The sequence below is a fragment of the Antechinus flavipes genome, chromosome 4 (assembly GCF_016432865.1).
Source record: "Antechinus flavipes isolate AdamAnt ecotype Samford, QLD, Australia chromosome 4, AdamAnt_v2, whole genome shotgun sequence".
Taxonomy (NCBI): Eukaryota; Metazoa; Chordata; class Mammalia; order Dasyuromorphia; family Dasyuridae; genus Antechinus; species Antechinus flavipes.
Genome location: NC_067401.1, coordinates 381,743,259 through 381,759,216, shown reverse-complemented (window position 1 = coordinate 381,759,216; position 15,958 = coordinate 381,743,259). Strand labels below are relative to the sequence as shown.

Genomic DNA, 15,958 nt, shown 5'->3' with positions numbered 1-15,958 from the left:
ATAAATTATTCAGAAAGTCTTTTTAATACTGCTGTGCTTCTGGTATTTAAATATAGCTTCTTCTGTAACAGAGCCGACTGTCTCCACTGCTTCATGAGCAAAGAATAGCTCGTGCACTTAAGTAAAATGGTGCAAAAGTTCAGAGTAAGGTGAAGCCCACATTAGAACATCATGCATCAGAAATGAGATGTAACCCAAACCTTAATGTGCTTTCAAGGCTCATCTCGGCTGCCTCCCGAGCCCCAGACGCCCTCTGACTAGTTTAGTTTATTCTTTAGATGTAAGGAAGGACTGACAGACTGGCTCCTGAAGCCCACTTGGGAACCCTTTCTAGCTTCCCCCCCCCTGGGCTCGGGTCCCAGCCAAGGTGCCGTCGTTACCACTCGGCTGTTCCCCTGGCCTATGGATGCAGGGCGAGCTCTGCCGGAGTGCGAGCAGGCCCTCCTCTCCTTTGACAATGACGTTGGGGAGGTCACCTGGCTCTCCTGTGATAGCCCTTGTTTCCCTGGGTCTCCCCGTAGTAGCTCCCCTGTTTAATATTCTGCAAATCTTTCCTCTTTTCCTTTCTCTCCCTTTATTCTCAGCCCTAGTCCGAGCCCATAAGATTCCATTGCTTTTGAGTGTCAGAGTACAGATTTATCATTCCTCCTCCAGTACTGCCCGCATATAATTCCTCCAACAATTCTGGCTTCCTAGAAGAACAAAGCCAGGGAGGCAGTGTAGTGTCATGGGAAGAGAGCCATGCCCACGAGTGTTCTGGTAAATGTTTAACATCCAGCTTAGAGCTGGGGAGTGCAGGATCGTACAGATTTTAAAGTTTAATCATTATTAACATTTTCCCCATCATTTTATTAAGTCTAGACAATCAACAAAACAAGCCCTAATTGTGTAGCTTGTTGATTTTTGAAGCACTCGGCTCACACTGAAAATATAACAATCCACTTCCCATTGGTTCAAGCTGACTCCAGCGCACCCCTGACTGAACCAGACCAGAAATCATAAGAGCTGGCCAAATGGTCTTCAATAACCCTTCTAGCTTTTAGATTGTGAAAAATAGTTCTAACTCAAGATGCACTAATTGTCAAGAGGGGGACCTTTAACCTGTTTCCTTAGCAAGGGGGTTGGGCTCGGAGGTTCTTTCCAGCTTTACCAAATTATGACTAAACTGCGACTGTCTGGAAACAGGAAGTCCCAGAAGGGAAGAGCCTCCGCGAGGCTCAAGGTAGCAACATGTTTGGGAGGATATGAAATCAGCACTAGGCCTCCTGGGCTTCCGCGAGTCTTTGAAAAGGAGAAGGGTGTGACCGTCACCATCCTGGACAGCTGCCTTGATGCGCAGTTGTCTCCTCCTCTCCCCCACCTTCCCAAGCTGCAACTCCAGTTGTCGATGTCATGGTTCTCAATCTGAAAGGCGCTGGGCTTAGGAGGGAGGACTTCTCCAAGATAGGCTGGCTAACCCAGAGGGACGTGGTGCTTAGATGTGTGGGAAAGAGCCCCAGGCCTCTCCTAACTCTGCTATTTATGGACTGTGTGACTTGGGACAGGTCACTTGACCAGGTGTGGGTTGACTGGACAAGTTCTAGGGCCAATTCCCATGATTCTCTGCCTGTTAACATTTCTCACATTGATTACATGTCTAATTGCTGTCCCTCTTTCTAAGTAAGAAGACCTGCAAGTAATTTGAGACCAGGCAGGTCCCATTCTCTAGATTAAGGCCATGGTAAAGCAGATTCAGGGGCCCTGACCTGGAGAAAGAATAAGCTTGTTTGTGCTGTTAGTGGTTGTGAAACCTATGATCTCTTTACCCTGAGAGGTGACTTGATTCCCCAACAGATAATTGTGATGATTATATTATATATCTATATGTAGAAAGATAATAATGTAGTTATCTAAAGGACTCATTTTCATTCAGGTTAGTTGTTAATCATAGGTGTACGTTCATTCATTGATACTAGTAAGTTACATTTTGTTTTTCCATTAAGAAAAATCGATTTTCTTTCCCTTCCTTTTCACTGCCATTGAAAACAAATGCAAAAACAAAACCCTTATAATAAGTACACACAATCAAGCAAAACAAATTCCCACATTGTTCATGTCCAAAAAATATGTCCCAATTCTGCACCCTATCATCTCTTATCAGGGGCTGGGCAACATGGTTCATCCTAAGTCCTCTGTTCTTGTGGTTGCTCATTGCATTGGCCAGAGTCTGGAAGTCTTTCTGAGTTGTTTGTTTTTACAATATTTTGTTCCCATATAATTGTTTTCCTGGTTCTGCTGGCTTCGCTTTGGGTCAGGCTATACAAGTCCTCCTACTGAAACTATTCCTTTCATCCACTGACACTTTTTCATTTTTTTGTCCCCAGTCATGTATCCAAGCCAATGCTTGTATGTAATAGTAGTGAGCTAGCACTTATATAGGCCTTACTATGTGCCATACTCATGCTAAGTCTTTTTTTTTGGGGGGGGGAGGTGAGAGGCAAGTGGGGTTAAGTGACTTGCCCAGGGTCACACAGCCAGGAAGTATTAAGTGTCTGAGGCCAGATTTGAACTCAGGTCCTCCTGACTTCAGGGCCAGTGCATACATTGCACTTCCTAGCTTCCCCTGCTAAGTCTTTACAATGATCTCATTTAATTCTCACAGTACCCTGGAAGGGAGGTATTATTAATTAACCTCATTTTACAGATGAGAAAACAGGCAAACAGAAGTTAACTGACTTGCCTGGAATCACACAGCTAAAAATTGTCTGAGACTGGATTTGAAACAGAAGCCTTCTTGACTCTACCCAAGAAATAATAACTGTATGAGGCTGGATTTGAACTCCCAGTGCTTAGCACAGTATCCGGCACATAGTAGACATTTTATCTATGTTGATTGATTGATTGACTTCAGGCCTAGCATTCTATCCATTGCCCCACCTACATTCTCAGTATCAGAGACCAAAAAAAAGCCAGACATCAAAATGGAAATAATTTTGATAAATTCTGTACAGATTACTATTCTTAACAAGAATAAATAAATCAGTATCAAGGACCAAAAGAAAGCCAGACATCACAATGGAAATAATTTTGATAAATTTTATAGTTGCCATTCCTAACAAGAATAAATAAATTCATTGTAGGGAAATCCCCTCAATGCTACTTGAATCCAAGATGCAGTTTCTGGTCCCTCAGACTGCTGCTCTTTCCTTTCTTTCCTACTCCACATCTGGAAGAGCATACCTGGCCCACGGCTTACTCTGCAGCCTCATGGCAGATACTCACCTGCCTTTTGTGAAATTCCCCCCCAAGCCTGAAGGATTTCCTGAGTGATGGAGAGCAGCTATATTGTTCATTGCTCTTATCTGTGCTTATCTGCCTGGGATTGTGAAGATACAAATGGGTGATAAGTGCTTTGCCAAGATAAGGAGCAACTTGTACAGATGATAATAGTGATAAATAATAAATGGTGATCATGAATAGTCATTGTCCTAATGAGATATGTGGGCCAGCATCAAAGGCTGCTCATGTATGCTCTGAAGTGTTCTTTGATATATGTATGAGCACCTATATGTAAATCCCCCCTGGGTTTTCTGTTAAAGATGCCGGGGGTTGCTTGGGATGGAAGGGGACCGAGCTGAGCTCGACCTTCCAGGCTTGACCTTGGGTGTTTGCCTTGCAGGTGATGAAGACGTATCACATGTACAATGCTGACAGCATCAGTGCCCAGAGTAAGCTGAAAGAGGCAGAAAAGCAGGAAGAGAAGCAGATCGGCAAATCAGTGAAGCAGGAGGACCGCCAGACGCCTCGATCCCCAGACTCCACCTCCAACGTTCGCATTGAGGAGAAGCATGTCCGCAGGAGCTCCGTCAAGAAGATTGAGAAGATGAAGGAGAAGGTGTGTGCTTAGCGGGGCCCAGCAAGGGAACAAGAGGTTGGCGCGCCATCAGTTTTCCCCATTGGTGGTTAATGACCAACTGGACTCCTTGCCCCTCTGGTGAAGTGGTCATTATTTAGCCAATAATTATGGAGTCTTTTTTCTGGCCTCTCCCTGATCCTCCCACCCACCCAGATCCACCACCACGGCCTTCCTCACTCAAGAGTGCACATATTAACTGGTCCAGGTGATGTACTTGATGGGTGAATGGGGAATGTTAAAGAATGAGGATTTAATTGCTTTATTCTTCATCTACAAGAAGTATTTTGAGTCTAATAAACTGGTAGCTCTTTGCCAAACTTTCCAAAGATTAGTCAAGCTTTCCCCTGAGTCGCAAGGCGACCATTTGCTGGGCTTTGATATCTCCTCCCTGCCTGTTGTCACCCCTTTGACTCCTGCAAACAGAGCCTGACCTTCTAGTGATGAGATTAAGACGCCCAAGGGGCCAGAACACCTGGAGCTTGGCAGGGGGTGGAAAAGGCCCAGCAGAGTGCGAACTCTTACAAGGTGGGAGAATTATCTTATCAGTAGAGCCCAAAGGGGGCATGTGTCTGAGATGGGAGCCTCATTAACCTTTCTGGACTGATCTACATTATGCCCTTGAATTTTCATTAAGTAGAATTAGAACCCAATTTAAGGGAGTAGCGCATTGGGAGTAGCAGCTTAATTGTGCCTGCTTCCTGAATGTACTGTTCTTTTCATCTCTCAGAGAACATACTCTCCTTTTTTAAAATGAAAATTTTTTTAAAAGTCTGAACTTCTGTTCCCTTTCTTAGCGCCAAGCCAAGTACACGGAGAATAAGCTGAAGGCCATTAAAGCCCGGAATGAGTACTTGCTGGCTCTGGAGGCGACCAACGCATCTGTCTTCAAGTACTACATCCACGACCTCTCCGACCTCATTGATGTAAGTGTCCAAAGCTGGGGCTCCAGAGGTGGCCCACTACCCCAAGGCGGGGTCCCGGGGCCCCTCCCCTGCCCCTCACATGGGATTAACGAGCCAGGGCTGGAAAGGTGCTAATAATGTATTTGGATAGCGTGGGCGAGTGTGTTGGCACCTGGAAGGCGTGCTAAGCATTCTAATGCATTATTTCATTTGGCCCTCACAACCTTGCGAGGAGGTAGGTCTGTCATCGTCCCCCCTTTTACAGCTGGGGACACTGAGGCACAGAGAGTCAGTGACTGCGCAGCCAGGAGTCTGGCAGGAGTCGCATCCAGTGCTGTGTCTGCTTCACAGCCCCTCCCCACCATCCCCCATCGTGTTGTGAAAGAGGTGGGCACTTACTGTCCCCTGATGCTGGCCCTGCATTAGGACGTTAGGATGGGTCACCGGCTGTCCTGTGAACCCGGCAGACCGATGGTTTTGGCTCCTTGGCTTTTGGATGTTCTCTTATACCTTAAGCAGGCAGGAGAAAGCGAAAGCTCATCAGAAACAGCTTTGGAAAGGAGGAGCTCGCTCCTTCCTGAGACAGGCCTTCTGAGGGCAGAGCCCCAGGGAATGCTGGCCTGAGTCAGGGCCTGGCTTCAAATCTCTCCTCCGGCACTCTAGAGTTTTGTAACCCTGAGCAAGCCGCCTGACCTCTGTCTGCCTCAGTTTTCTCAACTAAAGTGAGGATAAGAGTAGCGCCTACCTCCCAGGCTTGCTGTGAGGGTCAGATGAAGTATCACCTGTAAAACTTAGAAAGCTCTGAGCGTGATACCTGGCACCTGATAAATGTTCATTCCCTTCCCTGGAGAGGTCACTTTATTCCTTCGGGCCTCAATTTAAAAAAAAAAAAAAAAAAGGTTTTTAATCTGATTTCTACTTGAGCCTTTATTTTGAGACTAAAAGGCAAAGTAGGTAAGGAAAAAAACTACTCTGAGGTTCAGTGATAATATGGGTGAAGACAAAGGAATTGATTTGCAAGGAGAAAAGCAGAAAGAAAAGGAGTTTGGGGGGGCCCCTAAGGGGAGCAGGGTTAGAGGGGCTCAGCCCACTTCCCCACCCCCACTCCTCCGCCAGGCCCTTGGAAGGCCTGGTTTTTGTTCCCTCCCTGGATGTGGAGTCCTCCTCGCTGCTCAGGCACCTCTTTGTCTGGTGATACCAATCTGAGCTCCGTACTTTCAACAAGGTTAAAAGGAAAATCTAGGTTCTTCTTCTGTCCTCTGGGAAACTTGTTCTCAGTGTTAGGAGTGAGGGGTGTGAGAGTCCGAAGCACTGGTGGGGTATATTGGCCCCTCTTGCCTCTGGGCTCCAGGCCCGCGTGCCCACCGAATTCTCAGAACTGGCATGATGGTTCCTTAGGGCTAAGGACTGAACAACCACCCAGGAGCCCCCTCTGGTCTCTCAGAGGCTTTGGCATCCACAGGCTGCCTCTCGCAGTGAGAAAACTCAGTGCCCAATATATGGCAAAGACCTTTCCAAGAGCAAGCCATGTGGCATCTAATCCTAATTATTTTTTAAAAGCATTATAGTAAGTGCCTAATTGCACAAGAGGGTTATTCTGGGTGATGTAGGAGAGATTTGTAAAAACCTAATAACTGCTCTCTCAAAGTTCCTAATTCTGACAGTTCAGAATATACTTTATTAGTCAGGGACACTTTATAGTGAGGAAGGGGTGAAGGATGCTGTGATTTCCAGTGGGTGAGAGCAGTCTTAGGTGGGCCGATAAGTTAGTTGTAAAGCTGAGGCAAAGGGGTTTGAATGAACTTCTCTTAGCTGTGTATGTACGGGGTGTGTACTGGTGGTTCCGGCATGAGAAGGTAGAGCTGAGGAAGCCAGAAATGCTGCTCCCTTAATCCCAGCTGCGAGGGGATGGACTTTGAGACATGGAACAAGTCACGTTTCTATCCATTGCCATCTGTGACACGCACACTATCCTACCCACTTTTCCAGGGTGTCAGAGCTCTAAGGGAGTGTGAAGCAGTTATTTTTGTCAGTGCTATGTACATTGCCACGAGACTCCTTCCTCTCCTTATAAAACTCTGCAAGATTGAAACCCAGATTGTCAGAATCCATGTGAAGCATCTGACACAGTCAAGGAAATCCTTGATTTCAGGCCAAAAAGACATTCTGAGCTCACTTAGCAGTGTCTGAAGGCTGTCACTTCTCTGGAATGTCATTTCTTCTCCCCCGTGCTCCCGTGGCTCTCTCCTCAACTCAGCAGATGGACGAATGAAGAACAGGGCATTGTCCCCACGTTAATAGCTTGAGTGTTACAAGGAGAGCTTGAGAATTTAGAGTTCTGTGGGCCAGAGGCCAAGCGAAGGCTGCAAATGCATCTTCTTATGTGCACAACCTTCAGTTCATTTGAAAAATTTGAGAATTGAACTGAACTCTATAAGAAGTTCTGCTGGAGGAATTTCTTGTTCTCTCTCCTGTCAATTAAAAGGATGTGTGATCAAACACTCATTCCCCCCCCTTAATATCCCTTATGGAGGTTGGGAAAATCTTCTAGCTAACAAAGGGTTAATAAGCTGTCAACTTAGACAAGTCACACATGTGGAGGAGCTATCATTAAATTCTTATAAAAAATTGATTTCCCCGGAGAGTGTTTCCATCAAACATTTATATAACCCAGAAAGGGCCGGGGGAGCCTGGCACTCCCAGAATCATTTGGGCAGTGAAATTCCCATAAGCCCCTGGAAGCCCTGTGTGCCCCTGGTGTGAGGGGAAGATTTTGCTGTCTCTACTTGCCCAACCTCACCCAGGAATGGGGATGAAATATTCAAATTGTTTATCCAGCCTTGCCAGAAACGGTTTTTTTCTCTAAGGTTCAGTTTCCTGCCCTTACCTCTAGAAGGCATGTGGCAGGCTGGGCCCAGGAGCCTTGTTCCCATACCTGCATGCTTTCCTGTATAAAGAAAACCTTGTTCTTTCACCAGGGCAGTCTTTCAGAGAAGCACAGACAACGTACTATATCCCCAAAATTTGTTGTTGCTGGGAGTTTATTGTTGGTCGGTTGGTTTGTTTGTTTTTTAATTAGCCAATTCACTCTTCAGGAAATACAGTGAGTAAAACGAATGGCATTTTAGAAGTAAACCATATTTCATATACCAACCTGCATAAATTGTTACTCATCCTATATCCTGTTACTTAGTCAGCCCATGTCTATTTATAAGGTTGCCCAAGGGGAGGAGTCAGAGCTTCTTGAATTCATTCTAAGAGAGAGCAGGGTTTGGAGGCGAAGTCTACGTTTTTTTGGTTGGTTTGGAGGCAGTCCAGGTTAAGTGACTTGCCTAGGATCACACAGCTACTCTGTGGCTGAGGCCAGATGCGACTTCAGTTCCTCCTGCCTCCAGGACCTGCGGTGCTCTCTGCCCTGGACTCACGGCCACCTTCATCCTGCTCTACTTCTTGTACCTGTGGACCTTAGGAAAATTGCATACGCTTTCGGGCCTCGGTTTGTCAATTTGTAAAATGATTGTGAGGGGGACTCACAGGAGACCACACTGTCTCTGAATTCTTCTCCAGCTCTAAATGGTCTCATCCTCCCCACTAAATGTCTACCATGTGCAAGAAACCGTAGAATGATCCAAAGAGCTCAAAGCCCATGGGTCTCTCAGGGAGTTAAAGTCAGGATTCAAATCCAGTCCCGGAGGTTTTTCCCGCTGTGCCATGCTCTTGGTATAGGCTTTGACAGATTAGTGTTCCAAACAGTAAGCATCATCGGTATCACTTACCTGGATTTTAAGAAAGCATCTGACAAAGTCTCTCCTGCTGTTCTTGTAGAAAACACGAAGGACTATGGGCCAGATGAAAGTCCAGTCAGGCTGATTCAAAGCGAGTTAAACAATCCTAAAGAGTAGCCATTAAATAGTACAGTGTCTGCTTGGAAAGATTCCTAGTACTAACCCGGGAAAAATGCTTAGCTCTGTGCTGCTTAGCTTTTTTATTCACAATTTAGATACAGAATGGCATCCTAAATCGACAGATAAAACAAGGCTCAGATGAGAACAGTGAACTCTAATTTTTTAAAAAAGGAATGTAGTAAGCATAAATGTAAAGTCTTATATTTGGGTTAAAAAATATCAAAGGTTGCAAATGCAAGATGGTTGATATGTGTAGAAGTAGCAGTTTATCTGCAAAAGATCTGGGGCTTTCAGGGTACTGCAAGCTCAGTATGAGTCAACAGTATGAGATTTAGTAGTCAAGAAAATAAAAAAATAAAACACTAAGAGGCATTGTGTTTTAGGACTAAAGAATTCATGGTTCCATTGTCCTCTGTCCCGGTCAGAACACAGCTGGAATATTGAATTCAACTCTAGGAACCACATTTGAAGAAGGATATTAATAAGTTAGGGCAAGGCCACCAGGATGGTGAAGGACTTCAAGTTCATGGTATGGGAAGATAACTTGAAGCAAAAGCAGATATTGATCCTGAAGAAGACTTAGAGGAGGTGAGCTCTGTTCAAGCATCTGAAGCACTGTTATCTGGAAGATGGAGTTCAGTATGTAATGCTTGGGTGAGACAGTTAGGTAGTCTAGTGTATAGAATGCTAGATAGAGAATCAGAAAGATCCAAAACTCAAATTCTGCCTCAAACACTATCTTCTTTCTGCCTTAGTTTCCTCATTTGTAAAATGAGGATAATAATAGCATCTTACTTATGGGGTTATTATGAGGATTAAATGAGTAAAGTGTTTTGCCCTCCCTCCCCCAAAGTACTATAGAAATAAAATGCTTAACTATTGGACTCTGAAGTCAAAACTAAGACAATTGGTAAAAATTTGCTAAGAGGTTGATGTAGCTTGATGTCTAGGGGTGGGGAGAAGTAGGATCCCCCAAAACAAATTCCTAACAATTACAACTTGCTAATAGTGGGATCCATTCTCTGGGGAGGAAATAGGCTCCTTCTCACTGAAAGTCTTCAAGCACAAGCTGACCTTTCAGTTGATTAGGATGGAGAGGAGAGTCACAATAGTAATGATAATGATAACCACAATAATAAAAAATAAAATAAAAATAAAAAATACAGTACTTTGTTGTTTACAAAGTGATTTACATGTTTTTTATCTTACTGGATCCATTGGATCCTTGAGTCTTGTTCAAGTATGGATTGGATTTGGTAGCCTATTAGGTCCCTTTCTACTGTGAGATTCATTGATTGCAGAATAATCACAAGCTAACATTTATGTAACACTTTAAAATTTGCAAAGTGCAAATAAATAAATAAAATAAGTACTATTGTTATTCCCATTTTACAAATGAGGAATCTGAGGTGGAGGAGTTGTGATTTATCCAAGACACAGCTAGTAAGTGTATATAGTAGGATTTGAACAACTCCAAGTCCCATGTACCATCTAGTTGCCTTATTGTGAAATTTGGAATGCCAAGCTAAGGAATTTAGATTTTATTCTGTAGGCCTTACAAAGCTATTGTAGACTTTTGAATAGAGAGTAACATGGGAAAAAAAAGAAAGAAAGAAAGCCTAAAGTGATAACAGTACAGATTGAAGCAGAGAACTAAAGGTGGTAAGGAAAGACCAATTAATAAACTAATAGCATGGATATAAGGGGCTATAGTAAGTTGATGGCAGTGAGTTGTAAATTACAATCAACATACACTTATCAGGCCCCTGTTACACCACATCACCACACTAAGTCTGGAAATACAAAGAGAAAAACAACATACAGTCAAGCAAGAGGAAAGGATAAGATAAATATATAAATAACTAAAATCAAGTTAAGCAACACAGATATAGAAAATATAATAAGCACACAGGAAGAGTCCAAAAAGAATGGGTTGGAGAGGGAGAGTCCTTTAGCCAGAAGACTATTTAGGGGGTTGTGAAAATTGCAGTTACAAAGGCAGTGGTATAAACTAGGATAGTGACAGACAACATTTAGTCACTTTTTATGTGTTACTTTGTCAACAATACATGTATGGATCACAAAATGTAGCATATGTGTATTGTAGAGAGGATTCCTTAAAATAACAATGGCTTTTGCAGATTCCTTATCTTATCTGTCCTATAATACTACTACTAATAAAAATAATAATATATTATCTCATTTAAGTCTCACTTGCAACCTACTTTGAAGTAGGCACCACAGGCAATGTTATTTTACAGATAAGAACACTGAGGCTAAGAGAGATAAAGTTGGCTTGACCACAGTTATACAGCAAGAAAATATATCATAGGAACATGGGATATGAATCCTTCTGGGAGAGAAAAATCAGAACAACAACAACAAAAACAGAAGGAAAAAAAAAGTGAACATGGCTTGTGTTGATCTACATTCAAGCTCCATTGTTCTTTTTCTGGATGCAGATGGCATTTTCTATTCAAAGTCTACTGGGATTGCCTTCTTTCACTGAATCACTGAGAAAGAACCAAGTGTTTCATAGCTGATCACTGCACAATCTTGCTTTTGCTGTGTACAATGTATTCCTTGTTCTGCTTGTTTTCGCTCAGCATCAGTTTGTGCAAATCTTCTCAGGCCTTTCTAAAATCAGCTTGTTCTTCATTTTTTATAGAACAATAGTATTCCATTATTTTCATAGACCACCAAATAATGTTTAGCCATTCTCCAATTGATGGGCATTTACTCATTTTTCACTTCTTTGCTACCACAAAAAGAGCTGCTGCAAACATTTTTGCACATGTGGGTCCTTTTCCCCACGATTTTCTTGGGTTACAGACCCGGTAATGGCACTGCTGAGTCAAAGGGCATGCACAAGCCCTTTGGGCTTGATTCCAAATTGCTCTCCAGAATGACTGGATCAGTTCACAACTCCACCCATAATACATTAGTGTCCCAGTTTTCCCACATCCCCTCCAACATTCATCATTATTTTTTCCTGTCATCTTAGCCAATCTGACAGGTGTGTAGTGGTATCTCAGAGTTGTCTTAATTTGCCTTTCTCTAGTCAGTAGTGATTGAGAGCATTTTGAAAGCAGGATTTAAATCTGAGTTTTCCTGAACCTAATTTCAACATTCTATCCACTAAACCATGTTTACAAGCCCCAAATCATCTGCATTCTGCTCAGGCCTGATCCTTCTGGTCCGAGTAGGACGGGCCTTCGAGCCCTGGTTCCGGTGGCACATCAGCTTTGGGGGGGGCGGCTGCTGGCACAGACCACTTAGCAATCTGCCTGCTTTTGTCTGCCTGGCGTTTGTTCTCCTCTCCCAATTGAATTTGATGTCCTTTCATCCTCTGCCTCTGGGTAAGCCTCCGCTGCTGTTCCTGGGCAGCGGCCTTGCACCTGCCAGGCTCCCTGGCACCATCCCAGGGCCCAGCGCCCTCGCCAGCAGTAGCTCGCCTCCCCTCTGCCTGACGCGCTGCAGTGTGTGTGAGCCCGTCAGAGCCTCCCCGGAGCCCTGTCAGGAAGGCATTGCGCGTAGCCTCATCTTACAAGCAGGGAAACTGAGCTAGATAAGTGGTGCGGTTTGCCTCAAGTCATGCGCCCAGTTAGTGGTTCTCTGGCTTTTTCCATCACGCTGCACGGCACCATGGGAGAGGGGTTTGTCAGACACCTACAAGAGCAGTACTTTTCCATCCCAAATGTGGAGTAGAGATGGAGAAAGAGGAGAGCTAATGAAGTATCTGCTTATACCACAGACTGAAGTCAAGCAGGTGTCCTCATGTCAGCCTAGAAAATATGCTTCCAGAGGAGGAATGCTCGTCCCAGGGGCTGCATAGGCTGCTGTCCCTGCCAGTTAGCCCATAATAACAGCAAACTTTTTTTAATTATTAAAAAAAATTTTGTTTAAGCTTTTTCTTTTTCAAAACATATGCATGGACAATTCTTCAGCATGAGCCCTTGCAAAACCCGGTGTTCCAATTTTCCCTCCCTTCCCCCACTCCCTACCCTAGATGTCAAGTAGTCCAATATATGTTAAACATGGTTAAAAATATGTTAAATCCAATATATGTATACATATTTATTCAATTATTGTGCCACACAAGGAAAAAAAAGAAGCAAAATAAAATGCAAGCAAATAAAAAAAAGAGTGAAAATGCCATGTTGCAGTCCCCTCTCTGGGTGCAGAAGACTCTCTTCATCATTCATTGGAACTGTCCTGAATCATCTCATTGTTGAAGAGAGCCACCTCTGTCAGAATTGATGATCATATAATCTTGTTGTTGCCATGTATAATGATCTCCTGGTTCTGCTCATTTTACTCAGCATCAGTTCATGTAAGTCTCTCCAAGCCTCTCTGTATTCATCCTGCTGGTCATTTCTTACAGAAGGATAATATTCCATAACATTCATATACCACAATTTACCCAGCCATTCTCAAATTGATGGGCATCCATTCAGTTTCCAGTTTCTGGCCACTACAAACAGGGCTGCCACAAACATTTTGGCACATACAGGTCCCTTTCCCTTCTTTAGTATTTCTTTGGTATATAAGCCCAGTAGTAGCACTGCTGGGTCAAAGGGTATGCACAGTTGGATAACTTTTTGAGCATAGTTCCAAACTCCAGAATGGCTGGATGTGTTCACAATTCCACCAATAGTGTATCAGTGTCCCAGTTTTCCCACATCCCCTCCAACATTCTGCTTTATCTTTTCCTGTCATGTTAGCCAATCTGAGCAGTGTATAGTACCTTAGAGTTGTCTTTATTTCTCTCATCAGTAGTGATTTAGAACATCTTTTTATGTGACTAGAAATAGTTTCAATTTCTTCATCTGAAAATTACTCATATCCTTTGACCATTTATCAGTTGGAGAATGGCTTGAATTCTTATAAATTTGAGTCCATTTTCTATATTTTGGAAATGAGGCCTTTATCAGAACCTTTGACTGTAAAAATGTTTTCTTAATTTATTGCATCCCTTCTAATCCTGTCTGCATTAGGTTTGTTTGTATAAAAACTTTTAAACTTAATATAATCAAAATTATCTTTTGTGATCAATAATGATCTCTAGTTCTTCTTTGGTCACAAATTCCTTCCTTCACAGATCTGAGAGGTAAACTATCCTATGTTCTAATTTGTTTATAATCTCATTCTTTATGTCTGGATTACGAATCCATTTTGACCTTATCTTGGTGTGTGGTGTTAGGTGTGGGTCAATAACAGCAAACATTTTAAAGCTCCTATTATGTGCCAGTTACTGTTTTAAGCACTATCCCTGCCTTCATGGAGCTCACAGTCTAGAGGAGGAGACCATAAGCGTGCAAATCTGGATTACAAGCTACACAAGTTGAAATAGATAACAAAAAGGAAGGTGCTATAATTAAGAAGGAATTGTGAAACTTCTTATAGAAGGTAGAACTTCATGGAAACTAGGAAAGCCAGGAGGTAGAGGTGGTGGAGATGTCCAGAGCCAAGAGATGGAGCACCTGGTTTCTGAGAGAGCCAGGAGGCTGGTGTCATTGGATCGAGGAGTGGAGGACAGGGCAGAGGTAAAAGGTAAACCAGACTAGGAAGGCCAGGTGAGGAGGTAGATTATAAAGACTTGGAGCACCAACAGAGAATTCTGTATTTCAGCCTGGAGGAGATAGGAAGTCACTGGAATTTGCTGAATAGGGGAGTGATGTGGTCAGACCTGATCCTCAGGAAAACTCACTCTGGTGGCTGAATGGAGGACAAAGAGCCTGTAATCTACTATATAGTCCTCTATACTCTGGGACATCTCATTGGGCTGACCTGTTTTGCTGACCCAGGGTTAGAGGAGCTCCGCCTTCTAACCAAACATGGCTATTTGTTACCTCCCCAGTACTGAGCACCCCCCACCTTTACTTTTATATATACCTCATGGCTGGAATGTGTCCTCACCTTCTAAGTCTCAGAATTCCATACCTTGTTCAAGACTTAGATAAATTATCACCGAGAGGCCCTTCCTGATTGTCTCTTTTATCTGATCAAATTAATCAAAGGTTTATCTGTTTTGTTAGTTTTCATAAAACTAACTTAGTGTTGTTTATTAGTTCAATAGTTTTCTTAGTTTCTATTTTATTAATCTCTCCTTTGAGTTTCAAAATTTCTAATTTGGTATTTAATTGGGAGGCTTTTTTTTTTTTTTAGCTGCATGCCTAATTCATTGATCTCTTTCTCTATTTTATTTATGTAACTATTTAGAGATATAAAATTTCCCCTAAGAACTGCTTTGGCTGTATCCCATAGTTTTTGGTTTGTCTCATTATTGTCATTTTCTTGGATGAAATTATGGATTGTTTCAGTGATTTGTTTTTTGACCCACTCATTCTTTAAAATTAGATTATTTAACTTCCAATTGATTTTTGGTCTATCTTTCCCTGGCCCTTTATTGAATATAATTTTTATTGCATTGTGGTCTGAAAAGGAAGCATTTATTTCTGCCTTTTTGCATTTGATTGTGAAATTTTTATGCTCTAATATATACATGGTCAGTTTTGTCTCAATCATGAATAATCCCCTCCAACTTGCCCATATTTACTTTATATTCACTTAGTATAGATGATTTGTGTACTTGTTTCCTGTAGTAGAATATAAGCTTCTTGAAGGCAGAGGCTAGGTTTTATGTACAATCTTTGTAGCCTCCCCCAATATGTACACATTTGTACATAGTTACAATTATACTCACCACATTTTCTGAACCAAAAATTGGGACATGTACTTTAATAAAGATGTTCCTTTTGCAAAGTCTCATTAAAAGTACACACTGACTGTCCTGGGAAATCTGGGCTGTTTGGTGGCCATATGCATAGCAGGCTTTTAATAAATGCTTAAAAGGATACAAGAATAACTTTCTCAACTCCTCAAGTGTTGGAGCTGAAAGGGATCTTGGAGCTCATCTAACTGCACCCTGTACTTTGTACATGGAAACACTGAGACCTAAAAAAATGTCAATCATTTGCTCGCGTTCACAGACTTCATTAGGGACTTTGCTCAAACTCAAGACTCAAAAGCCATTGCTCCTTCTATCACCATACCATTTAATTTTTCTTGTGAATGTGCCTTTGGAACTAATGTTATTATGATTCTCAGCATCTTGAGTTTGTAGCTAAGCTTTTCTAAATCATGTAATTGTCCATCACTTCTCTCAGCGATCAGGATATGCCAGTGTAGATGGAGCCTTAGGAGTCCGGTGGCAAGAGAGTTTACTGCATATAATAGGTGTCTACCAGGTACTG

General features: G+C 42.7%; 1 protein-coding gene across 1 annotated transcript in view; it reads left to right on the top strand.

Moving 5' to 3' along the window:
• SRGAP2 (SLIT-ROBO Rho GTPase activating protein 2) overlaps positions 1-15,958 on the top strand; it is a 250,781-nt gene that overhangs the window by 171,020 nt on the left and 63,803 nt on the right. Inside the window, 2 exon segments of the mRNA XM_051998502.1 lie at positions 3,659-3,874; positions 4,690-4,818. Of these exon segments, the coding sequence (XP_051854462.1) occupies positions 3,659-3,874; positions 4,690-4,818 (345 nt within the window).